We start from the raw sequence: 27316 nt of genomic DNA on the forward strand, positions 1-27316 counted from the left end.
ACTGAAGAAGAACTTCCCCAGGAAAACGCCTAAACCTTTCAAGGCCTTCCAGGCAGCAGGACAAAGGAGAAGGGTCTGGGCATGAGAAACTAATTGAGTTCAAGGCATCAGAGCTGGGAAAAAACACTGGAGTAAGGGAAAATACTAAGTATTGTATTTTCTGTACTAATTGGCTTATTAGATGAAGTGACAAACTGCTTCCTTTTTATTAAAAGATCTAAGTCAATGCAATCCATATAAAAAGAATGAATAATCATCACAATAATCATAAGAATCATATGCACCAGGCACTTAAAATATTTCCTTTAATCTAAAAAGCAGCCTTAAAACATAGGCTGTATTGTAATGTTCATTTTATATTTGGAAAAACTGAGCCTTATAAGAGGTTAAGTCACTTGTTCAAGGACACATGGCTGGTAAATGACGTAACTGGAATTTGAAGCCAGGAAGCTTGATTCCACAGACTGAATACTTGTCCACATTCAGTCGTTGTTATAACAAGTAATGTTATTTTCATTTCTACTCTTCCTACTAAGCCTCTGAACAACTGTAGATCATTTTAAGCACTGTCATAGCACTATGTTGGCTGAGTTCTTAAAAAGGAAAATAAATAACTTTCAGAAATATAATTTTACATCAATATCAAGTTAGTTATCTATCTACTCCAACCAACAGATGTTAGAGACCTCTGTGCCCAGCACTATATAGTCACAGAAAGTATGAATGGATTCATTTCCAAAGCCAATTCCAAGTTGGAAAAACCTAAGAGTCAAGTTTTTCGGGGGATGGGAGCTGCTTCCTGCTGGTCATGTATCCAGGAAGGAAAACTGATTAAGAGTGATATAAATATAGCCAGTGGTTTCAGCAGTGGAAATAAGTGTTTCCTCAATGTTGCATCAAACGCTGATCACAAGCATAGGGCTTACACGCGAAAACATGGATGCACCTTGAAATCATTATGCTAAGTGAAATAACCAGTCGCAGAAGGGCAAATACCGCGTGATCCCGCTTACATGAGGCATCTAAAATAGTCAGGCTCACAGAAGCAGAGAGCAGAATGCTCGTTGCCAGAGGCTGGAGGTGGGGGGAAGGGGGAAGTTGCTATTCATTGGGTATAAAGTTTCAGTCATGCAAGATGAGTACGTTCTAGAGATCTGCTGCCCAACACTGTGCCGATACTTAAAACTATGTTGTATACTTAACACTATGTTGTATACTTAACATTTTGTTTAGAGGGTAGATCTCATGTTAAGTGTTCTTAATACAATTTTAAAAATTGCATTTATAAATCTAGTGTAACTTTATATGACAAATACATACCAAAGAAATAAAATTATAGACCAACAATATCATTTATTAAAAAAAAAAAAAGGGGAGCATAGAGCTTGAGTAATTTCTAAGCAGACATCCAGAAGCCAGCTATATGTGTCATTATTCCCCATAGTAACATTGAGTTCGGTTTGGGATGCAACAAGCACAGTTACACACCCCTCCATATAATTTACTGGTGGTGTCCTTGAGGAGTTCATGCAAATGACAGCTGTCCTGGTTAACTACACACATAGGATTTCTTTTCTTCTGTTGTTTTTTAATCAGGATGCTGTCACGTAAGGCATAAGAAAAATTATAAAATCTTTAGATTCCTTTATTTCAAAAACAAATAAAATACTTACATTATTAACAGAAGAGCATACTGGTTTCGGTCCGTAAAATCTTTGGGAAAGGACAACTGTAAAGGAAGTTCTTTTAAAGAAAGAGCAAAATATTAAAGATGGAGAGTCATTTACATGTGAAACCATAAGGTGCAGAGAAAGTTGTTTTTGAATAACACAGCATGCACAAAACTTTACCATAGTCGTCAATATGAAGCATTTTAATTTCTGACTTTACTATCTTCTTCTTCAGGATAGCTTCCTTCAGCATAGAGTTGTTTTCCAATATAAAATATTCTATAAATCCAAAAAGGGTAGTGCAAATTACTGCTCTGTGTTGATCAAGAATCAGTGCAACACAACAAATCATTATCCAGCGTTACCATTTGGCAGGCACTGTTCTAGGCACGGATTAATCTCTCCTAATCTCTCCCCTGGACTACTGCAACAGGTTTTAAACTCAGATTCCTTATTCCAGTGAAATTGTCTCCAATTGCCATTATACTTGGAATTAGCATATACATTTTCAAAATGTAAATCTGATTGTGTTATTATTCTGCTTAAGAATATACTAAAAATAATACAGAATTATCTAGCACCCAATGATATAAAATTTGTAATGCCTGAATTCTAATACAAAATTACCAGGCAGGCAAAAATATCAGGAAAACATCACCCATGATGAGTACAAATTGTATTCAAAAGAAATAACCCAGAAATGACACTGATGCATATAGTGGATAGACAGTGACATTAAAACAGAGATTTTAATTACATTCCATGTGTTCATTAATATTTAAAAAAAAGAAAGATACTAAAAAAAAAAAATAAAAGACTTAAAATTCTAAAAATGCAAAATTTGAGATACATAAAAACTGTAAGATCTAAGAGGGAAAAATACTCAGTGGGGTTAATAGCATATTAGAAACTACAGAAGAAAAGATTAATGAATTTGACAATATAGGAATGGACAATACAAAAAGAAAATGAAATGCCAAAAAAAAAAAAAAAAAGAATTGACAAAGCATGAAGGAAGAGAAGCATTAGTAACTTGCTGGAATTTTGACTGATATGTTAAATTTATAGATTTATCAGGGATATTTTATATACCCAAAATAGTGAGCTTTCTAATCCATTCTGAATCTGAAATACCCTTATTCTCTTCTTTAATTGTTCCTCATCACACTATAGTTCAGAAAATAATTCCAGGCAGAAAGCCAGGACAATGACATTAATGTCATGTGTTTCCCTTCTTTCAGGGATCACAGAGCTATCCTGACTATTACCCCTTGCTTGAAAACTGTTGTTTCATGTATTCTATCCACTTTTTTTTAATTTAAATTTTATTTTCTCTTTCATTCCTTTTTTCCTTTTTGCTAAAAGGCCATACTTCCAGTTACTCCATGGCCAGAAAAAGAATTTTTTTTAATTGTCAATAATTTATCATCGATACTTTATTGTTAAATCCAAACTCTTTAGAATGAAACATAAGACTTTTATGATCTGGCTCCAACCTGCCCTATAGTCTGTATCTTTTGCTTTTATCTTAAATGTCTCATTCCAGCCACACTGAACATATTTTCTTGCCTCATGTTTGTACATTCACATTCCATCTTCCTGAAATGCCTCTTCACTGACTCCCTCCTTTTTTGAACTATGTCTACTGTACCAGATAAATTATTGTGATATATTATAACCATTTAATTTTCTATTTCTTGCTTTGGACTGTGAATTCTATGTGTGATTTCAGGCACATCAAACCACTTCTCTTGTAAATAAGTGTCATCCTCTATAATACAAATTTGGGAAATTAAATGTTCTCAGAGATTTCGTCTATCCTCCAAATGTAAGAAATTTCAGATTATTTAAATAATACTATATTTTCAAAAAAAGCTATCCCAAACATTCAATTATAAAATTTAAAATGTAAATACTTCAACTTTGTATGCATTCATTAAGTATTAAGCATTTATAATGTAAGGTCTGTCATTAAAATGCACTTAATGCACGTATTTGTGGATAAAGCATTCTTTTTGTATTTAGCAGAAACCAAAATCACTTGATATTTGCTAAATGCAAAGGGTTAGCAAATTTTTAGAAGCTAAAGCCTGTTAAATTTTTAACTTTATACCTCTAACTAGAGATTATGTTGTTGGGTGAAGATTTCTATGATCAATAGTTTATTGTATGAAAATGACTAATTTAAAATGAATGAGTAAATGAATAGATACAGCTAGAGGTACCAGTATAACTGTCATATACAAATTATTAATTTCTCATGGTGTCTCTTTATTATCAAAAATGAATGGGAAACAATAAATTATGTCAGTATAGGTAGTTGAGAAATTTTTACTTCTAAATCAAAGGCCATTTATTTGCTCATGGAAAAAAAAATCTATCCATGGTCATAGGAATGTAAAATTCTAATTAAGAAAAAGAAATACAGAAATTAATAAAGCTATTTTTCAAAAGCAGACAGCATTTTTTCATGATACATTCAGAAAATATGGTTCATATACAGTTCTTTGTGAAACAATATGAAGAGAAGGCAGTATTAAGATATGACTTTAATTCTTTAATTGTGGGATTGAAAAGAAAAAGAGGCTAAAATGAGAAAAGAAAATTGAGAGAAAGAAAGAAACGGAGAGAGAAAGTAGAAAAGAAGTATAAGGAGGGATGAGAAGAAAGAGATGTAATGGAGACAAAGGAAGAAAGATAAGAGACTAAAAAATGAATTAAAGTAAATGAAAGAAAACAATCATATATGCAAAAATGAGGAAAAAGAAAAAGGATGAATATACAAAAAGAGGAAAAGGAATGATAGTAATATGAGCCAAAGGACCTTTGAAATGCCAAGTACAGTTTTACATGTTTATACCTTCCTCAAGTCACTGAATATTTAAATAAATGGTTTCTTTTTTAATTATAAAGGTAATATATGTTCATTGTCGAATATCAGGAAAATACTCAAGAAAAAAAAATCACCTTAAAGGCTGCCAGGCTTTATGCAAGACTTTTAACCTTTCAAATATTGTTTTCTGGAAATTTAAATGCATCTTCAAATAGTTTTATTTAAGTGGGATAAATATTTGGACTACTTAATCACTTAGAAATATGGCTTAAACATTTTTGAAGAATTGGCTTTTGTAAACATTTAAAAACGTTTAATTCTAGTGGGGAACTGGTGGTAAATTTATTAGAACAATTTGATGAAATTTTAATAAAGGACTATTTACAAATACAGGACAATGGGCAGGGGGACCATAGTGACAGGACCATAACCCAGGGCTTGTGACAGTGGCTAAGCCTGCAGCTCCAGGGGAGAGAGCAGTTCCATGGAAATGATTGGGTGAAAGATACACAATGACCTTCAGCCAAGAGTCATAGCAACCTGGGGTGACTCTAAAGGCATTCGGCTGGACAAATACTCCAGAATCACTTTTCTCCCTCTCTTCACAGGATTCACTTTAGCTCAATCCAATTGGAAGCCAAATGGCAACAGAGCTTATCATCAATACAAACTCATTCTGGAGTAGAGACCATGAGAAAGGGAAAAACAGTCCAGACTGGTTCTGGGAAAACAAATGGAATATAGTCAAGGCACAAACTGATATTCCATTAAAGTTTATTTACAAATCCCCCTTTTCATTATTTATATTATGTTTTTTCACTACCATTAGTAGCATGGGTTATAATTTTCTCTATTTAGAATTACTTCTTCAGTATAAACCATTAAGAGAAAAAAATATTGGGTAAATAGATATAAAAGATTTAATGCTTATGACTGAGTTATTTTTTCCAAAAGATTTGCTGTGATTTATATTTCTACCAGCAAGTTATGAGAGCCTCATTATATCCTCATTAGCAATGTAAATTTTTGATGTTGTTAATTTATTAGGAAAAATTACTTGGCAGTGTTTTACTTTGCATTTCTTTGATAACTAGTGGGTTTAAAGGTTTCCCATGTTTGTTAAATATTTTCATTTTCTTTTTTCAGTATACTTTCCATGCTGTATTCTACTTCATGTGGCCTCAAAATGAGTTATGATTGACTCATTAGTTTAACAAAGATTAACCTGAAGATCCATTAACTCAAAGATTTACTTGCAACCAAATGTAAATTTTATTTCAACAAATAATTGTCTTTTGTAAAGAAAATTAAGCACTTGACCACTGTTCATAGTTCCTTTTTGTTGTTCTTGACTCTGAGACTGTAAGAAAATCTCATACAAATGGAAAATCAGAAAGATTTCCCATAGACAAAAATGTTTCAAGATTTACAGCAGATATTGTTAGAAAACAATATACCTTGTAACAGTAGAATAAAATTAGTTAAAGTCACCCTGGGAATTTTTTTTAAAGTTATCATTTTGGCAGAATAAGCAATGAAACACAAATAGTTGCTGTTTATTGAGTGCATCCTATGTTGTGACTATATCTCATCCTCAGAAAATTCATCTGCTAATTTTCTTACAAGGAAATTAAATCTACAACATATTAACTTGTCTCAGACCCCACAAACAGTATGCAATGAACTAATTTTATACATTAATTTTTCTATCTGTGAAATCTAACCTTCTGTTTTATCAAATATACTGTCTTTATTATCATTATTGTTGCTGTTAATGTTAATATTCAACATACTTAATTTGCTTACCATAACCTCTTTAGGATTTATACTGATAAGTAGGAGCTAAAAGATGTGCAAATCTGTTTCCAACCACACAGAACCCCATAACAAATTTAGAAATTTTATCTTTTTCTAGAATAGGCAGGAAGTCTCCATATGGTGGTTATTTGGAGTATAAGAGGTCTTTCTCTGTCCTCTGTAAATGACATTTGTCATCCAAAATTACACTTTAATGCCTACATCTCCTTTAAGTCAAAGCATTTAGCTAAAACTCCTCCTTAAACCTAAGTATGTGATGAGACAGACAAAACACGATAGAATGAGATGTCATCATATGGTAGTGATAACAAACCCTATGCTGCAGTCAGACTGTTTTTCGATTCCTGCCTCTGTCACCTTTTATGTTAAAGTGACCCTAGCCAAGTATTTTAACCTCTTTGTAACTCAGTTTCCTCATCTGTAAAAGAGGATAATAAAATTAACTATATCAGGAGGTGTTCTGAGGGTTACAAGCCTATGGTAAATTGTTAGAGCATCAGAGTATTGATTAAATAATTTTTTCAAATTGAAAGAAGAAAAAGAAAATTGGAGGAAAGGAAGGAAAAAGGAGGCAGGAAGGAATCTGGCCATTCACTTTTAAGATCAGCTCAACCATGTTTTTACTTACACACTCTAAGTTCTTAAAAACACTGACCATATCTTACTAGCAGTGAACACGCAGCCACTGTCATTTTGCTTGATAAACTAAGCCCTCACTCAATAGACTATGTACTGTTGAACAAATATATAAAAGAATAAATGAATATATGAAACCAGAAATACTTGGGAAACTGAAACAAATAGGATAGAAAATATACAAAATAATATATTTTTCATAACTTTCCCAAAAGTAAATGTGTTGCACTGAAGGAATAATCTGTATGAGGCTCAGGAAAAAATAAACTAGCACACTAAGGGGCCCGCAGGCTGAATTGAAACCTTAATGAGCCTTATCAATTACTTCTCATTCAATACAGATTCAGTAGACACCCTACTGTAGGCATGTAAGATCCAACTCCAGTTACCACTTGCTTATACTTTTTCTCACACACAGAGGATTAAGTTGATGGTCCCTACACAGCTTTCCCCATGCTGGAGACTCCTTTGAAGAAGGTTCTATAGAAAACAACACTTAGAATAAAATAATACACTACCAACGACCAATGCCAACCATGGCTGTTCTGCCTTGTTGTGTTCGTGTACTTACTTGTTGGGTTTTCCGTGCTGTGTAGACTGACCACTGGAACTCCTGGACCTGGATTTTAGAAATGTATGTATAAATATTTTAAAGGCATCTAAGTAACAATTACTGGAAGGTTACATGACAGAGTTCTTTTTTTTTTCCCAAATGTAAGCACTTCATAGTTAAAACATAATGAAACAGAAACCAGACTGAGTTAACTTGTTACTATAGATACATTATTCAGAAAAGTAAATCCTTTTTCAACTATTTGCAATATTATTTTTAAGATCCTCCCTTCTCCAAAATGCCCCATACATCTATACTTCTATGGTTTTAGCCAATCTTATGTATCTTATTCTCTTTTTCTCTAGTCTTTTATAGACTAGTTGCTGATGTTCAGAAAGTTGATTCACAACTCTGTGACCTCTCATCTGCTCATCCAAGATTAAATTCTGTTTACCACTCAACCAAGAAAGAAAGAGTGCATGCATATTATTATTAGAAATATTTCATCCACAAGATTAAAAAAATTGGAGCTAATATATATTCATCTAAAAAGTATATGAACTGAAATTGTCAATTATTTCTAATATACTGGTTAATTCAGGTGTAACCATAAGATACTATCTCGAAACTTCACTTCTCTAAGAAACTCTATCTAGGGGTCTAATGCCTTTTCTCTGATGTCATAAAACAAGTACTTCTTTTCTGATTACTTTATTTAGATGCCAAGAGAAAAAAGTAACTAAAAAGAGCAAGTGTTGGTCTATACCTCATGGTATCTTAAAAGTGAACAGCTTAAGGTACCAGCTGAAGCAGTAGCACTCAATCCATCACATTATAATTGGGCACATCTCCCATTTCATCTCTGGGAAATACGGTGTCCTATTAAAAGGACACTGATTCCTACCAGAATAACCTAGACATGCCATACCATTATGTAAGACTACAGCACACTATTACCAGGTAGAAGAAGTAACTGGGGTGAATATAATTTCTCAAAATTGAAGAGGGTTAGACCCAGGGAATTCAATTTCTGTAGATCTAAATTTCTCAACAATCAAGTCATTATTTTAATAAGACTAATACTTTTCCTAGAGACTAAGTAAAACAGTTTATTATTCTAGCATGGCTTTGCCGATACAAATATGTTTATTCACTTTTGTAAAAGGTCCAGTGTCAAACCACAATTATTGCTATGTGCTGCACATGTGTACATATTGACTTACTCCCAATTTCTTTCTTTCAAATAAAGTAACAGATACAATCTGTATCTCAATAAATCCTTAATTTATAACTTTTAAACAAAAACTTACAAACTAAGAATATCAAATCATACAGCTGGAGAATGATAGTTACTAATGATAGTAATAGGTACTGATCAAATAAAATGTATAAAATAAGTTTTATCAGAAATCATCTATTACCTTTACAGAGTAACAAGAAATGCTGATTCATGGGACTAAAACTGGCACCAAAATATGTACATTGTTCTTTCATAAAATTACATGAAATGCACTGACGGTTCAATAATCCTTCAGTAGAAGCACTGGGGGAAGAAAAAAAGAAACATTACTGTTCCAGGTACTTGAATGTGTAGTATCAATATTTAAATATTGAACAAAGAAGCTACAGCCGTACTTATATTGAGGTTCTTTGTAAATTATGACTTACCATAAAAATGCAAAGTCAATTTCCATTACTAATGTTAAGACATACGTATTTTTCTTCTCTGTAATAAAATTAAAATTATGTACACCTACATGTATGTAATATATATGTATTTATATATGCTTATAAAGAAACTGACTTCCACAGGACTCAATATAACTTCTTATTTGTATTTTCTTTATAGCTATTTCTTTGTAAAGTCTTCAAAGAAATTACCCACAGAGACAAGCATAAAGTCAACTGCAATAGTAGTTGAAAGAACTAATAAATGTTTTCACATGTCACACACACACACAAAAGCTTATGATTTCCTGAATTCAACATTAGAATTTGGTATTAGTAGCAGATTTTTCCCACTAAATACTTGCACTAAATTTTCATAATTTTTGGTAAAGAAAAGCTATTTTTGTATGATAATGTATATAACGTTAATGATCATACATACTTTGAGACATCAGGGAGGTCAGGAAAGAGAAAAGCACTCATCCCTTTATTTTACAAATAATGGTGCTGATGGTCAGAAGGGTTGAGGTATTTACCCAAAGTTAAATTTCACATGTAGAAGACTCATTTGTTTTATAAACAGAGATGAACTGTAAATTATCTGTGCTGATAGATGAAAATACTGTAGACGACACATTTTTTAAAAGTTGACTAGACAAGATATTCTCAGTTCCCTTTGGCAATAAAACATGAGTCTGGTGATGCATCTGTAATGAATCATAGTCATGCTGACTTTGATGTGCAGTGTGCTGCAGGCGTGGGAATGGAAGCCGCGGTGTTGATGCAGAGCAATGGAGGATCATTGTCAAGTATAGTTCGCAGGGTCACAGCTTCACATTTGAAACATTTTGAGCTCATTATAATCCAGAATTTTCTTTTGTTAGTCAAGGTATTTAACAGACACTAGGAACTTAAACACATTAGCTAGTTTCACCTTTATGATAAATCATACCCATTTTTTCTCTTTAAAATTGTGGTGTGTGCATATGTAAATAAATAAATTAATTAATTAATTAATATATAAAATAGCGTTTACCACTTTAAGCATTTTTCAAGTATATAGTTCAATGTCATTACATGCACAGTGTTGCACAACCGTCACCACAGAGAGACTATGAATGCGTGCCAGTCGCACAGAGCTACTTACTGAGTGACATGCCTAGAATTTAAAACCTTTTCTCTCTCTATTCTTTCATATAATTTTTCAGATCCAAGCTGCCTAAACATTTAGGTTGGTATTTTCTCATGATTTAGATTATGAAATCACTAAAATAAAGAAACACAAATTTTGAGACAAAACTGTAACAGAATATGGTAGCAGTTCTGATTGTGCTGAAGTATCTAATCCCATAAATTAAATCAATCAACTATTATTTTTATGGCCTGGACAAGACATTGATTGAGTTTTCTGGATTAAACACTAACATTATCAAGCCAAGTGGCACTTGATGGGCATTTAAGGGGAAATTTATTGGTACTATATTTTCTTTCCAACACAGCCTGCTACACAGTACAGGTCACAGATATACTGACTGTTCTAATGTTCCGCCTCGGTCACTAGCCACAGAAGACTAGCACACAAATCTAAGAGCTCATTGTGATTCAAATCACATTTTAGGCCAATAAAGCGAGGAGAGGGTGAGGCAGTTCTGTTAGCTGAACGCAGCCAAGTCTAATCTTCTGACACTGTCATTTTTCTTTAAGAGTTTTATGAAATTAGAGAAATAAAACATCAGTCAAGGATTTCCACATCTCTAAAGGATTGTTCAGGACTGCCAGTATCAACCACAGCATAAATTTCAGGAAAGATAAGCTTCAAATAACCAAATGGAAAAAGTGATCAGTACTTTAATCAAGACCTCTAAACCAAAATTAGAACCAGTCTCTTTAGATCAATAGCTGTTCTTCCTTTGGAAGTCATGAGAATTGAGAACATGGGTTCCAAACTCTAAGAGAAAAAACACATAATATGAAAATGACATACTGGGGTATGTGATAAAAAGGAGAGGCTCACTTCAGATGAAAGCGATTTATGCATAGAGAAGAGTGTGTGGGTGAGTTAGTGGGAATTAGAAGAGTTTAAACATGCATTTTGACTCTCAAAGGAAAGTCAGGACTACTTGGTAAGAATCAGTGGTGACACTTCTTCAAACATGATGAATTTCCACTGAGAATACGCCGTGGCAGTTTTGACACTTTAAAAATGGATCTGTGAAATGGAAATTAGAAAGTGTATATGAAGTTTGGAATTAATAAGTTGCTTGACAGACAAAAATAAAAGTCACTTCTGTGAGGGCCTGGTGAAAGCTTTCTGAGTGAGGAGACATTTTAATAATAAATAGGTATGACCTTTAAGCCCCTTTCATGAATATAACCTTCCATCCGGGAAAACTGGACAGAGGGAAATATTACCCATCCACTGCTTTATTTTAGTAAGCACAGAGCATTCCTGGCTTAAGTAACAGTCTTAATGGATTTTACACACTGTAGGAGAGAAGAGAGAAACCACCACTTAATCCACTCTACTAAGTGCTCACAATGCTTTTATTTCGTTCAGGAATAAATTCCATGTGTGTAATATTCATGCACTGAAAATGTAAAATGAGGCTGAGCAGAAGCAAAGACGACTGAGTTGAAAATATGTAAATGCTTGTGATGTGGGAAGTTGAGAGAAGCAAGCCTCGGGAAAAAAAAAAAAAAAAAGATATTTTTAAGACTGTGAAAAGAAGTGAGAGGAAAAAAAATGAAGGAGCAGCAAGATGGTTTCCACACTAGTTTCAGTCCTTCAGACTCCGAGGTCCAGAGCTGAGGGACTGGACCAAGAGTGTGAGGTTCTGTCGTCTCGAGTTGGCTTTCCACTAGCCATATCAAAAAATCAAACTTCAGATTTCTCCATCCTATCGTTCAGCCGTGTGGACGGCCACTGGGGAAATCAACCTGTGCGGAAGATGCTCTCACACTGCTTACCTGTACAGCTGCCTCCCTCTGGGAGACGACTCGGTGCTCAGAAAGTAACTGCCCATGAAAGAAAACAACACAGAAACATCAGGCACCAATCAATTTTTGCCACACTGAGTTTTCACTTGAATTTTCAAACTGTCAAAGAACACGCAAGAGCTGTTCTATTATTCAACCGTGGAACTTTGATGCACTTGGAAAACATCTATTTTTTCTTAAAATACTGTCACCCTTTTCCATGATTTCTCTCAGTCTCTCTGAGTCTGTGTGTGTGTGTGTGTGTGTGTGTGTGTGTGCATGTGTCTTTAATGTAAGTGTGTCTGTGTAAGCATCTCTCTGTGTGAAGTATAGAGAGTCTTTTTAAACAAGGTTGGTCTTTCCATGGCCAGGCTATTTGGACTAGGGCCATGGTAAGCAAAACATAAATCTGGCAGCAAAGATTGCCTTTAACAACACAGACTTCCAACCTGACTGGAGAATCAAAAACGCTCACATTTTTTGCGTAGTTTCATCGTATGCCAGGATCTTTATCACTTCCCAGTTCCCTGATGTCAGATGCCGCACAGTAATTTGCTCACTTTTACTCTGCAAAGAAATAGAAAATATTGATTTTCTTCTTATTTAAACAGCATCTCTCTGGTCAACACAAAAGTAGTAACTGCCTGTGTCACTTTTAATTCTTTAATTCTCAGCTAACGTTGAGTTTCTCGTTTTCAATCTCAACAATGCATACACATTCATATACACATAGACCCAGGTAAGACGGTGCCTTTATTGCTATGCTGCAGGGAAACCATTCAGAAAACACCTTGAGGTGAGGTCCACCTGCCCATCATCACCTTGCCACAGGCAGTCATCTGGGTATTTGGTACAGATGCAGGACTTTGATAACTCTCGCCTAAATGATCGACAATTGTGCAGTTTGGAGAGTTTTAAAGAAAACATTTTGAACAAACTTCATTACAAGTACATACTAAGCATTAGATGCTTTTAACCTTTACAGCATGTGCATACGATTTTCCATTTTCACTCAATAACTTATTTCTGAGATTAATTCATGTTGATGCTTGTAGCCATAGTTTATTTTCACGATAGAGAATATTTTATTGTATGTATGAATATAGCAAAGTTCTTCTGGTTTTTTCTGTTTTGACGTTTGAATATTTCCAAATTTTTGCTCTTAAAGTCAAGTAGTCTGTGAACAGTTTTATTTATGTCTCCTGGTGTTCATGGCAGGATTTTCTTGAGATAAACACCAATAAATGGGATTGCTTGGTCAAAGGGTTTATGTCTTCTACTTAACTCAGTAGTAACAGATTATTTTCCAGAGTTGTGCCAACTGAAAGTCAACTAGCAATATGAGTTTCTGCACTGTCTACACTGCTCCATTAGTCTCTGTTAAGTCACCAATACCACACATTTTTAGTTAAACATTTTTTTAACATCCATATTATTTAGGACTCATCCCTGCTCATTGTTCTTTTTTTCAGGATTTCCCTATATATTACTACGTTTATTTTCTCAAAGGAATAAATAAGCGTATCTAGTTCAAGCAAATAAAAACTTACTGGAATATATTATCGGGATAATATTAATTTTATAATTAATACTGACTTCTTTATGATCTTCAGTTATTCTTTCCAAGAACTGAGATATTTTTCCATTTGTTCAAGTCTACTTTATGTTTTTCCAGAATGTTTTAATTGTCTTCCTTTGTACATTTCATTTTATACACATTTATATGACATTTAGTTTTCATATTTATTAGTAAGTGTTTTACATTTTGCGGCCATTGTCTATAGGCCTCTCTCTTCCATTATACCTTCTAATTGGTCATTGTTTCCATGTATGAAAGCTATTGATTTCTGTATCCTGTTGTTTCACTAGATGCTTTTCCAAATCTTACGGCTAGTTATTTATTCTTGTCTCATTAACATTAGCTAATACCTCCAAAACCATATTACATAATAGTGGAAATAGTGTGCATCCTGCCTTGCTCCTGACCTTGATGAAAATGACACAAGACTGGCTTTGGAGCAGAGGTGCACATGTTTTATCACTTTAAAAAATATTTCTAATTCCTATGTATATTTTTTAAAATCAGGAATTGGTACTAGGTATCCCCAATTCCTATATATATATAATTTTTTTTTTAAACCTGGAACTGGTATTACATTTTGTAAAAGGTTTTTATAGCAACTACAAAGAACATTCATACCATAGAACAATTTAAATTGTATTAGCATTGCCTTTGAAAGTCTGACAAGATTCTTTTATGAAATCATTTTGGCCTGGTGCTCATTTGTGGTGCAGGTCTTTGAATGGTAACTATGCTTCTTCTATGTCATTAGTCAGTTTAAATTCTGCATCTCTCCTGGGAACAGTTTTGACTAAGTGTATTTCCTCATGAAATTTTTCATTTAGTCTAAATTCTCAAACTAATTGACATAAGCTTCTGCAAAATACTCCCTTATGATTTATTAAAATGTCCTTTATTTCTCACTAAGCCATTTGTAAATTTGTATTCATTTGCTTTCTCCCTCTTTTTCTTTGATGGGATAAGCATGTGCTTTGTCTCCTGTGTATGTGTGTATGTATTGATGTTTTCAAAGGGTGAGCATTATTTTTTTCACTTATTCACTTTTTCTGTTTATAATCTACTTCATTTCTACTGCAAATTTAATTATTTCCAGCTTTCAGTATGTAGCATTTTGCTGATAATTTTCTAGCTACCAGAGTTGGGAATTCATGTCATTCTTCCATTTTCACTTTTAGTTTGCTAAGTGATGATTTCTGTTCTGACAACTGATTCTGATATAAAGTGTTGCCATTCTTTTTCTTCTTATTTTTATTTTATACGTTTTGGTATTTTGATTTGAATTCTCCAATCAATTAATTAAATTTACTTAAAAATTACTCGTTGGAAAACCTGTTAAAATGTATTATTGATTTATAGGCTTATTACATTGTGATTATAGCATGTTTTTATATAATTTCTAATTTGTAGAACTTAATTGAGCTTTTTTAATGAATGACCTGATGTATGCTCAACTTTTGTTTATGTTCCACATACATTTGAAAAAAGATATATAATATCTCTTGTTTGGATGTGTTCACACACACATATATATATAAATACATAAATAAACACTTATATACCATATCTATAACCTTATTTAATTTTTGGTCCACTTGACTAAGTTTGGACTGAGAATGAATTGTAGGTACAGTAAGGTTTCCACACATTTCTGTTTTATGAAGGTTTCCACACATTTCTGGGGCACAGATACAGACAACTTTGACCATTACATCTTCCTTTTGATTTGTGGCCTTGAACAGTATAAAGTATCTTCTTTGGTCTCCTTAATGCTTTGAAGCATTGAAAGCTCTTCTTGTTTGGTATCAGGATTTTAGCCTTTCTGAATCATTTTGTTTAAGATTTGTATTTTGCTAAAAAATTGAGTTGGATTCTGTTTCATGAGCCAATCTGAAAAATAATTTTAAAAATTTTAGTACATAGTTTTAAGCCAATTTACATTTATTGATATGACTAATACTTCTTAAAAAAACTTCTATCATATTTTATGAGTATTATGTTTAATAAGTTTTTTGAGGCAGTCTTTATCATCTTTTTAGTGTTTTGAAATCCTGTGCTATTTTTATTTTAATTTTACATGTCATAGTTCGATTGATAATTTTAATAATTTTATTTCTCCCCCTAAAGGGTATTTTTTGTTTCTAGAATACTTTTTGGTCTGGTTTGTCATTGGATTATAATTTTAAATGTTGCCTCTCTTCCACTATTTGATAATCTTCTATTAAAACATCAATTAAGTATCAGGAGGAACCTATTTCCCTGACCTACTAACTATCTAACTCTGATCCTTTCTACTTTATTTCATTTCTTTCTATTGGCTGTTTTTATTTATTCTTGATATCCATTAGTGTATTTTCAGCAATATCTATTTATCCTTGGTTGTCTTTCAATTAATTAATTTCTGTTATTACTTTGTATTATTCTTTCCCTTTCCTTCCTGAAATCTGTCACTTTTTGGTTTACAACTTTTCTTTCTACTTTATGAGGGCTTTTCTAAGTTTTGAATTTCTCATTTGATGATTTTGTAGCACAAATGCTAAGTTAATGACAGCTAATTCTTTTTTGAGTTTCGTTTTCTAGAATTCCTCTGCCTCATCATTTTTTGGGGGGAGGAGGGAGTAACTTTATCTGTTGAAAACTTTTTATTCTACTTTCTGTTTTCCTCATATAGTAATTTTGTAAATCCTTATTGCCAACCATATGTTGTTCTTTATAAGTACCTTAGATTTTCCAGGATACAGATTCATAAACATGCTGAAGGGTTAGGTGACTCCTTTGATTGTTACAGGAGGAGTGTCCCTAAGGAGTACTGTCACTAGTTATTTAAGAACTAGTAACCCAAGAAGCATCCAAATGTGGCATCATTAGTAGTGGGTAATAATTCTTTTCCTGTCGAATTCTTGATTTCTATCACAGGTTTTCACTTTTCCCTTTACCAACAGTATTCTAAAAGATGCCTCTCTCCATCAAACTTTTTTTTTCCCCTCTTTCTTAGATGGTAATTTTTTAAAATGTTATCTTTGGTTTTATGTGTATTCAAGTTACTTCATTCTGATTCTTTTCCCAAATGTTGATTTTTAAAAGAAATGTTACTAATGTCCCACTATAGATTATGTGATATTATCTAAGCTTTTGATGAATGCCGTTATCAGCCATAAAAAGTTCCCTTTATTTTTAAATTTCTAAGGTTTTTGAATATTTGGTAGAACCCACCCTTAAAAACTACCTGTGCCTGATGTGAATAAATTTTAAAACATTGATTCCATTTTCTCAATATTATGGGGTAATTCAGGTTGTCTGTTTCTTAAACCAGATTTGGTATTTTTTTCCCTACAGTTTATCTATTTCACTCAGTCTTTCAAATTTGTTGCCATGTTATTCATAGTATTTTTTTTAAATATTGTAAAATTTAAAGTTATGCCTTTTTTCTATAACTTATGCTTTGGGGGTTTGCCCACTTTTTTTTTTTAAAGTTTTTATTTTATTTTTTGTTTTTTGGTGGGAGAGGTAATTAAGTTCACGCATTTATTTTTAGAGGAAGTAGTGGAGATTGAACCCAGGACCTTGTGTATGCTAAGCATGCACCCTACCACTTGAGCTATACCCTCCCCTTATTTGCCCACTTTTAAAATTAACCTTGATATACATTATAGATTCAATTTTTTTTTCCCTGAGAACCAGCTATTTGGCTAAACTCCTTTATTTTATCTTTGCTTTCTATTTCATTAAACTCTATTACTGCACTTCTCATGTCCTTCTTCTACATGTGAATTTATTCATATATGTATATTTATAATTAAAATATATATAAAAACTTAACCAACAAATAATGTAGAAACTATATTTTATTTTCAAATATATGGCTTTTTAAGTGTTACAACTGTTGTTACTCACTTCTAATTCAACAGCATTGTCTTTAGACACTGTAATCTATTAGCTGAACAATACTTCTAATTCATTTTTGGTATAAATATATCCAGAATCTAGAATCTTTGATGTGGGGGAGTTTTATTAAAATATCTACTTTCCTGTACTACTGGAAGCAGAAACCATAAGGTCATTCCACTATGTATATGTAGTATTAGAATCTTCCTTCAAAGAAAAATTCAGTGTCTTTTTGGTGTACATCTGTGTTTCCACGTCTCTCTAAATCATCTATTCCTTAGTCTTAAAGGGACTTCTCTAGAATTCTAGCTGCTCAAAGTCAACAACAAGCATGCAACTTCTTTAAGTTCTTCATATAGCATCTGCAGCATTTTAATACTTTGCAAATATCTGCTGAATAAAAGTATAAATGCAGTGATGAAATCTATTTTCTGAGATTTGAGACAGGCACAGCCTAACGGCTAGCACAGAGTTCTAAAACCAGAGCGGACTTTTGACAAGGGCAACATGGCAATATACTTTAAATTGAACACATATTTCACTTTTAATTTTAGAAGGAACAGCAATAAAACTAGTAATTTCATTTTCAAAAGAGAACTGAAAAATCTAGGAAATAGAGTGCTTTTGGGACATTAGACATCAGGCCCCTCTCCTTGAATTGACAGAGATTTTATCTTACTCAAGAAAGTTAAATATTAATTTTATATTTCTATTTACAAGTTGGAAGCATATTGGGATCAGTAAAAATTTAATGACGCACATGCTTTTCACCTGATTACACACTGTTCATTCAAATTTCCTATATTAAATTCTATTTAACTTTTACAGCTTCTAAAGAAGGGAAATATTGTAGTGCTTAAAATAGCATGCTTTAATTTATCGTCTATTCATCACATGAGGTGAGCTAATTGTTTTTAGACAATGGTCCTAATCAGACACAGCAGTGAAATGTAATGAAAAAATCGTATTGGGTTGATTAGATGATAGAATTCTGGATTGGGGGCATGCGATTTCCCATAGTATCTGTAATGAATAGTGGCATTTAAAATTGTTCCAAGTGAATTCATCAGCTTTTGTGAGCAAAAGTCTGTACTGCTGAATAGAGAAAGTGAATGAATTCACCAACGTATATAATTTTTCATTTAACACAGTTTTGGAAGATAACAAGGCACTTGCTTACTCTTATAAATCTGAACCCCTTAACATAGCAGAAACTCTGCTTGTCCCTACATTAGAGATGACAACGGTGGCCAAGTCTTTGACAAAAACCTTTTTCTTAAGTGCAGCTTGCATTGCGGGATATAGGGTGTAATAGTTCCAGATACGTCTATTCAGAAGTTAGAAGTCTACATAAAGAATGCTATGGTGGGGGAGGGAGAGGGGAAATATCTGAAGTGATCAAAAGTTTAATTGTCAGAAGTAAAAAAATGTTTGCATCATTGTTTGAAGAACTACATAAACTGATATGAATACTGCATACTGCACACTCAGAAGGAAAATTATTTTAGCTAGACAGATTGTTGGAAAAGCTAATTTTTATTTTTATTATTATCTTTAATGGAATATATAAAAGTAGAGAAACCTTTCTTATATATTCTGCATTTATATATTCATATTGACTGTATCTGGAAAATTATATATATACATTTAGAAATATTTCACTTTTGATGCAGGGATTCCAGTTCTCTTCACAAAAAATAAAGAAATAATTCATAATATAAATAACCTTCATGCAGATTGACATCTATAATTATAATAAATTGTCACTAAATTAAACATTAAACAATAATGGTTAACTATGTACATCCTGTCAACTAAATATTATTATTTAAATATGATATTAAATGTTAATATTTAAAGAAATGCTTTTTTAATTGTTTAGCATTAGGGGGAAGATTATGCTTTAAAATTTAAATTTAAACATCAGCATGAAATACTGTAACTTATATAAAATTGTAATCATGTTTAAAAGAGGACTGGAGGAAACACATGTATTTTTTCTATTTTTATTTTTTGGAATTATTTTAACAAGCATCATTCTTGTAAATGAGGGGGAAAAAACACAAATATTTGTAAGGAAAACCACCACTCTCTACAATGAGACTATCCTGAAAACACTAATTTTGTAGCCTCATCTCTAATTAATGTTTTTTGTTTACCTACTAATTGTGTAACAGAGCAAAGTGCTTGCGAAAATTTCCTAACTTCATTTAGTAAGATACTTCAAACAGATAAATACATTCTCAGCCAATGGGGAAGCTCCCAAATACAGATAAACATCAAGTACTGAAAAGGTAGTCTTCCTGACTGCTGGCTGCCAAGCTCTCTGTCCCTGTCATTTGTCACTTTCTGGGCACATCCATTTAAGTGGAATCCTCTAGCATGTCAAGGGAAGGAAGAAGGGTAAAAAGTCATCATTGTTGGTATGAGCTACTGTTTAGATGGTAAATTATTATACTATTTTTGGACGGCCGATTTGGCATTCCATATCAAAACCTAAACAAATGCCTATATGAACATGAACGCTTTGCCTAGGTGTCTTTTGATATCTAGGAATGTATTTTTATAATGAGAATATTTATCTTTGAATAATTTTTAATATCAAAAAAAGAAGTCACTTTAATGATGATGAAAATTAATTCATTTAAATAAAGTATATCTACTTGACAGCGTATTGAATGACTATTAAAATCATTTGCAAATAATATTAAATATTAAGAATGTATTTAAATGATGTGAGAAAATGCTCATAAATTATTCTTTAAATGTTTCAAAGCAATATATGTGCTTTAACTTCACTTTTTAAGAGAAAATGATATATTTTTAATGTAAAAAGGAATTGGAACTATATACAACAGTTGATTTACAGTGTGAGAGTGTAAGGCAATGAGGTTGTTTGATTTCATATAGTCCTTTATTTAATTCATTCAGCATAGAATTTTACAAATTTTTATAGTGTGTGTATATATAGATGTTAATATGGTAATCATAAACAATTCATAAAAGAGCCTTTTGTTAACTATTTAAAAATTGAGACAAGGAGATTCAAACTACTGAAATTGTGTGTGTATGTGTGAACTTCGTATAAACTGTATTTACCTAAAAACTGACCTCTGACTCATTAACAAAGTAAGCTAATTTTAGCTATATTGCCAAAATATCCATAAATAATCATGCAGTCCTGTTCATTTCTCAGTGAGGCAGACCACGAATTCTCTGAGCTGCAACCAGAATAGATCAAAATGTTCTCTACTTCAATGGAAGCTTTGTTATAATCTTTATATGGAAGAGGAACAAAGTAAACACATCTGCTCTATGAAGTTGTTCCTTTGAACGTTTCAGAAATAATGAATTAAACTGCACGTCAGACTGGTTTGATTGGGGGGAACAGAAGGTATTTCTTCCCAAGGCTTATAAAGAAACTTCTGTTAGATGTATAAATCTCTCAGTTCCTACATGCCAACATCTTTACCCCCAGACTCCCGGTCTGCCAATCCCACACTTTTTAAAAGATACCATTTCTCTTCTTACTTTGTTGAATAGATTATCTTCTTAGAATTGTATATAATAGATGTATTATACATCTCTTTACTTTCACTGTATCATAAAAATTCACAATTTGTATGTAATTTTGACTACCTTTTTTATACATACAGTTTCTTGAATATAAATTCTGATATTTAAAAATTCAATAAGATGTTACAGTCAATTTTAAGACTTGGAAGGTGTGATTTATTCTTTTGGCCAAAATATCTCCTCAGTATTTATGGTAACAAAATTCATGATTCGGTACCAAAGTTTATCAGGTAAAGCAGTTTGCCAGTAAAGCTTCCTCCAGTTCACATAAAAAACAAAAAATGTTTTCTTAATTCCACTTGTCAGATATAATTATTTAAGTAGTTGAATATAGAATCACCAAAAATTTTATTCATAAATGAATACATTAATTTATTTCGAACGTAAAGGATATCACTTTATACATTAGTCTATAACCTATTTTCCTAATTTAATGATAATACTATAAAAATTAATCTACATCTCTATTGTGGAAATCATGTATGGTCAAATTATTTATTTCTGCTTTGATTACAATTAATGCTAAAATCATGACAATTACTCAAATAGTACAAACCTTGAACAACTGTTACATTTTACGCTCTTGACATAAGATTTTAAGAATTCAAGGTACTGAGTTGCCCAAAGTGAGTATGAATATGGATAATGATAAAAGTTTGAGAACATGCACAAGACTTGAATGTTCATAAAACACAGCATGTAACATAAAAATAGCCCAGGTGCTTAGGGATCTTTTGCCACATCTATATTTATTCTATACTTTGTTAACTATGAAATTAATTCTTGTCTAGTGTGTTTGTAAAACTCTCATGGAAGATTTTTATTTATCCACGATGTTTTATCCTTATAAATTGTCATTTACTTGTGAGATTAGACTGTTTATTTGATTTTGAAGGAAACTTTATTTCTCATGAATCTCTGTTATTGGCAATTAGATCCAAATTGACTCATTAATCTTGCTGTATTTAAATCACTTATTATGAATTCACTGAGTCTTTTTATAATTAGATAAAACTATATAAACTGGTTAACATTCATTGAAAGTGTAGAAGAAAAATAACCTTTTACCCTCATTTTAATCAAAAAGTCCATAAAAATATAACACAGATTTTGTGTCTTTGGCAACACATAAAAAATCTGTTTTTTCCCATTTTAAATCTATTTTAAAATCTGCATTGCATTTCCTCGTGTGGGTGTACCATAACTTGTTCAACTATTCAATTTTTGATGGACATTTAGGTTGCTTCAGGTGTTTAAAACTTTTATTACAGCTTGAAAATATTACTTGTACCAAATAGGTGATATTGTTGAATGAAAAAACTTCTCTAGATTTTCCTCAGGTCTTCGAAAGTAGGGGTTGGGTACTTTTCATTTATTAAATTCTATATCCCAAGGCCCTCAACTCATAGCACACATGTGTAGCTCACTAAATTTTATTGAGTGTTGAGGCCGTTTTGTGTCTATCTTGAATTTATGGCTATAAATGGGGATCTCTTCCTAAAACATCCTTGGGTTAGATCCACGGCTGGATTTCACAGTCATGAACTATAGGTGCCACATGAAATGGGCCTTCAGGAACATGATGGCAGTGAAACAAAACCACAGGAAGAAGCCAGCACTTACCTGGATGAGGAACATAGCTATGTGGTGAAATTCTCCACGGCCACCTTGCTTAACAGGAACGGTCATAAAGAATTTGCTGCCATCTCTAGAAAACACGGGCTCCTCATTCTAAAATACAGAAGTGCATAGAACAATCTCAGAAGGGCGTGTGAAAACTGTGCTGTCAATTATTGCTAAGACCAATAATTGGTTTAGCTTGGCAAATGGTCAAATTATTTAAAAAATAAAAGTATGATAGCATTTTTTAAAGTGAACACAATGATGGATTACGTATATGTGTGTGTTTGAGTGGTGATATGGATGGGAACGTCTCTTGCATGTTGGATAGAAGTGATTCACAGCCAGACTAAAGACACTTTTTAAATTGGTTCAGGAAGGAACTTTCATCCCTTCATATGAGATAAGATTGTGTTTGGAAATTTATCCTTCAAAAATAAAGAAAATGTGAACATCTATACCAGTTTGTCAAAATCATTTTTTTTAATTTAGAAAATGTAATTGCATACAATATATAATACATTTTTCTAAAATCGTTTACTCAGCAACTCAAGTTATTGAAGATGCATTTTTGATAATGTATACATGAATTTACTGTAAATACAAAAATGAACAGACTGCAAAACTGGAAGGAATCCACTGAAAATAATTTAATTCAAATTTCCCATCCTCACTGCTCACCCCTTTACATACACACAAATACAGATGCCCACTGGATGAGGTTTGAATTGAACTCCAGTGGGATGTTAAATCAATATCATTGTTTTTGAAAATTAAATGGTGGAGGCTATACACATAGTGCTTTCTTTTGCTCCAGGGGAAGCAGTAAGAAAAATAGATATGTCAAACAAAAGATTGGGTTCTTTCTTTTGGATTAGTGAGAGTGCCTATACATAAGGATAAAGAAAGGCTTTGGTATGGTTTTCTCAGTAGGTTTTGGCTTACAAGTGCTTTTAGGTGACCTGAACCTTCACTGTCTTTCTGATTTCATTGTCTCCCCTTCTCCTGCTTCCTCATTGTATGTGCTCCTGCCCCAGGGCCTTTGCACTTCTCATTCCCTTTGTGTGGTTCTTTCTCTTATCTCTCTCATATCTCTGCAGTACATCTACCTTATCAATGAGTTGTTTCCTGATTGTGCCATGTAAAGTGTGATGGGGAAGCCAGACCATCCAACTCTATCTGAATCCCTCATCCCCCTTTTATCTACTGTCTATTTTTTCCATACCACCTAATCCCATCCAACATAGTATATATTTTTTATTTACTTTTTTTTAATATTTTTTATTGAGTCACAACATATTATATTTTATGTAAGTATATATCTGTTTGTATATGAATGCATGGGTGTATATTTGCATGTAGGTAGGTAGGTAGATAGGGAAGTAGGAAATGTGCCTCCAGAATGTAAGCTCCATGAGGCAGGAACATTGTAGTCATCACTGCTCTGTCTTCAGCACTTGGGAACAGTGACTGTGTTTAATAATTATTTACTGAACGAATAAGTGAATTAATAACTATTTCAGTATTCTCAAGAGTCTGATTCTAGCTTCATTAGTAAGAACATCTCGTGATAGAAATATAAGGATATCATTTTCCTTGTCTACTTCATGGACACTCATGAAGATATAAGATGATACGTGCAATAATTTAAAACTCTGAAGAAACACAATTCAAGGATGGGAAAATTGCATTACTGGGCATGTAATAAATGCTGACAAGACGCCTGACTGAGTGAATCACACTTTTCAACTACGATAGAGTCAATAATTCTGCATGCTCTGTCTCTTGTTCCTCTAGAATAGCTCTCCCTTTGCCTTTGCACCTGGGGTTTCTTGTGTCAGGACTAATCCTTCAGTTGTTCTTTTTGTACTAAATTTTATTCATTTTTTACTTAAACTCAGGACAGAAACCATTTCCAAATCTCTCAAGTTAGAGTCTCTCCTAGTTAGGAAATCTCTCCTCAGAGAGATTCTAACTAATACTCTGCATTCATCACCATCATGACTTTCAATGCACTCTGTTATGTGGTTGACTTCCTTCACTAGGCAAGTAATAATTAAACTAAGTTCGCAACTTTATCTTTTTTAGCTCTATTGCCTAGGACACAGTGGGAGACCTACATATAATTGAACAGATGAACACATGTGTACAATGGGCAAAAATATTTGTTACATATATCATTTTATCCACCACATTTACTCAAAACTATTGGCTCCTCCCTTAACACTCTCCGCTTGTGCTTTGTTCCAAAAATAAGTTGCTTTTTATGGTATGGAGATATCTGAGCATTGTCCTTTTTATGTTAGTCCCCGCTCCTCCAATTCTGGTATCTTAGAAACAGTCCATTTAAGGAGCAGATGGAGACCATGATCTCCAATACACTGCTGGGCTTAAAAACCCTCACTCTTAGACTGTAAGTGGTTATAAACATTCAGCTCCATGCAGAGCCTCTCCTACAATCAAATAAAGAAGTTGAGCCAATCTCACTGTCCATATTTATGGCCTTAAACAAGTCAGTATTTATGACACACAGGACAACGAATTGGGGATACCAAACACTATCTCCTGACCAAACATTTTTCAAACCGGTTATCCCAACGGTAAGTCTTGAAAGCTAGGGCAAACATGCCCCCTTCTCTCCACTCTTCTCACTATCCAGAAGACAAGCACATGAGTATTACATGGAAGTTCTAATTTTTTGGAAATTTGCTTCATCTAATTACTACTACGACATTCTCATCCTTTAAATTTCACTGAATTCTAGGTATTTAATGAAATTCTCTTAGAGCTTCTGGAGAAAAAGTCGACTGTGACAAACCAGTCCCTGCATTCTCTTATGGAATAATTGGTAACTGATTTCTTTACTTTAAAAAGTTTCTATTAAATATTCATAAATTTGGGATTTAAGCTGTAGATAACATAATCCTAAAAGAGCACTATGTTGTTGAATGTTGGACTATTATGAATGTTACTGGCAATAAGAATGATAGCAAAACAGGCTTAGTAATGCAGGCAGTTTAGAATACATTGTTACTGTTCACATTTTTAAAAAATTTTCAGTAACTTAATTTTGTAAAAGTCCATTATTGGCTAAAAAAATCAAAGTCTTTTTCCCAATTTCAATTTGACCATTTCCTAAGATTAAATAGTTCATATTGATATCTATAGATAGATAGATGATATATATATAGTAGATAGGTAGAGAGATAGGTAGATAGATAGATAGACAGGCAAGCAGACAGACATGCCTATACTTCAGACAAGCAAAGGTTTAACCTATTCACAATCCTTCTTACTCTTTTTCTTTATTTATTCAGCAAGTATATATGGATCTCTTCTTATAACCAGACTCTATATGAGGCATCTGTTTTACAATGGGCAACAAAAAAATGAGTAACATTCCTGCCCTTGTGAACTAAAAAAACAACAAAAAAAAAAACAAACAAAAAAACCCCACAGAACTAACTGTGTAAGCATTACACAAAGTTTATATTTGACTTCAGCCTTTACTGGGGGGGTGACTTGGTTAGGGTTGGAGAAAGTGACTTCTTAAGAAGATGGTTTAAGCTGAGGTTTAAAAAATGAGCAGCCTCACATAAGAAAGTAGTTGAGAGAATTCTGATGAGAAGAAAGAGTTCATATAAAGCTCTTGTGAATATGAGGGCTAATGGAGAAAATGGGAAAAAAGATGGTGTGACCCAGAGCTGGACAAGCTTTCAACTTAATCCCTTCTAGATACCCTTTAAGGATACTGGTCTTTGTCTGTAGAACAAAGGGGATAAAAATTGTTTCAGTTGTGAGAGTGTTGATGGTACGATGCTATGTGGGTGTTGTGGGTAGTGTCAATCAAACATATATTTTGAAAAGGTAACTCAGCCAGCCTGCAGTGTGGACAACAGGCTGGCAGGTTCCTAGGGGACTGAGAGCTCACTAGTGAAAGAGAATCTGCAGGGCCTGCAGCCTGATCGTGTATAGAGTTTGTGAATTGGAGACAAGTAAACTGACTTGAGGTCTTTGAAACTAAAATCAAAACAACTTGGCGATAAATAACATATGCAGACAGGGATAAGAAAATGTTCAAAAATGACTACCAGGTTTCTGACTTTGATGGCTGGATGGATACATATGTCCTTGGCTCCTGTGATAAGCAGACATAGACTGACTAGAAGAGGGATGTGTTCACTTTGAATCTGTGGAGTGCTCAGTTACTTTTACAGATTTAGGAGGAGATGCTAAGCATGAATTTGGATATTTCAGAACTCAGAGAAGTGAGATGCCTGGGGCTATACATTTGGAGGTGGTAATTGAAACCACAGATGTATATGGCACCTGGGGAGAGAATATAAAAAGATCACTACGAAGAACAAAACAAATCAAAACCAAACAAGCCAAACAAAACACTTCCCTTTGCAAAAGCAGTGATGAAGTTCGCAGTAAAATGGGCTCAGCTATATTTGAATAATTACATGTGTTTCATTCTGAAATGTCCAGGATAAAACCAA

At 33.0% G+C, this 27316-nt stretch overlaps 1 protein-coding gene across 1 annotated transcript in view; it reads right to left on the reverse strand.

Annotated features, from left to right (window-relative positions):
• Positions 1 to 27316, reverse strand: part of DPP10 (dipeptidyl peptidase like 10) — a 559220-nt gene that overhangs the window by 36308 nt on the left and 495596 nt on the right. Inside the window, exons 13-19 of the mRNA XM_031451288.2 lie at positions 22818 to 22925; positions 12630 to 12721; positions 12146 to 12193; positions 8932 to 9053; positions 7529 to 7576; positions 1851 to 1949; positions 1674 to 1743 (exon numbers count right to left, since the gene is read on the reverse strand). Of these exons, the coding sequence (XP_031307148.1) occupies positions 1674 to 1743; positions 1851 to 1949; positions 7529 to 7576; positions 8932 to 9053; positions 12146 to 12193; positions 12630 to 12721; positions 22818 to 22925 (587 nt within the window). The remainder of the gene's footprint in view (positions 1 to 1673; positions 1744 to 1850; positions 1950 to 7528; positions 7577 to 8931; positions 9054 to 12145; positions 12194 to 12629; positions 12722 to 22817; positions 22926 to 27316) is intronic.

The sequence above is a fragment of the Camelus dromedarius genome, chromosome 4 (assembly GCF_036321535.1).
Source record: "Camelus dromedarius isolate mCamDro1 chromosome 4, mCamDro1.pat, whole genome shotgun sequence".
Taxonomy (NCBI): Eukaryota; Metazoa; Chordata; class Mammalia; order Artiodactyla; family Camelidae; genus Camelus; species Camelus dromedarius.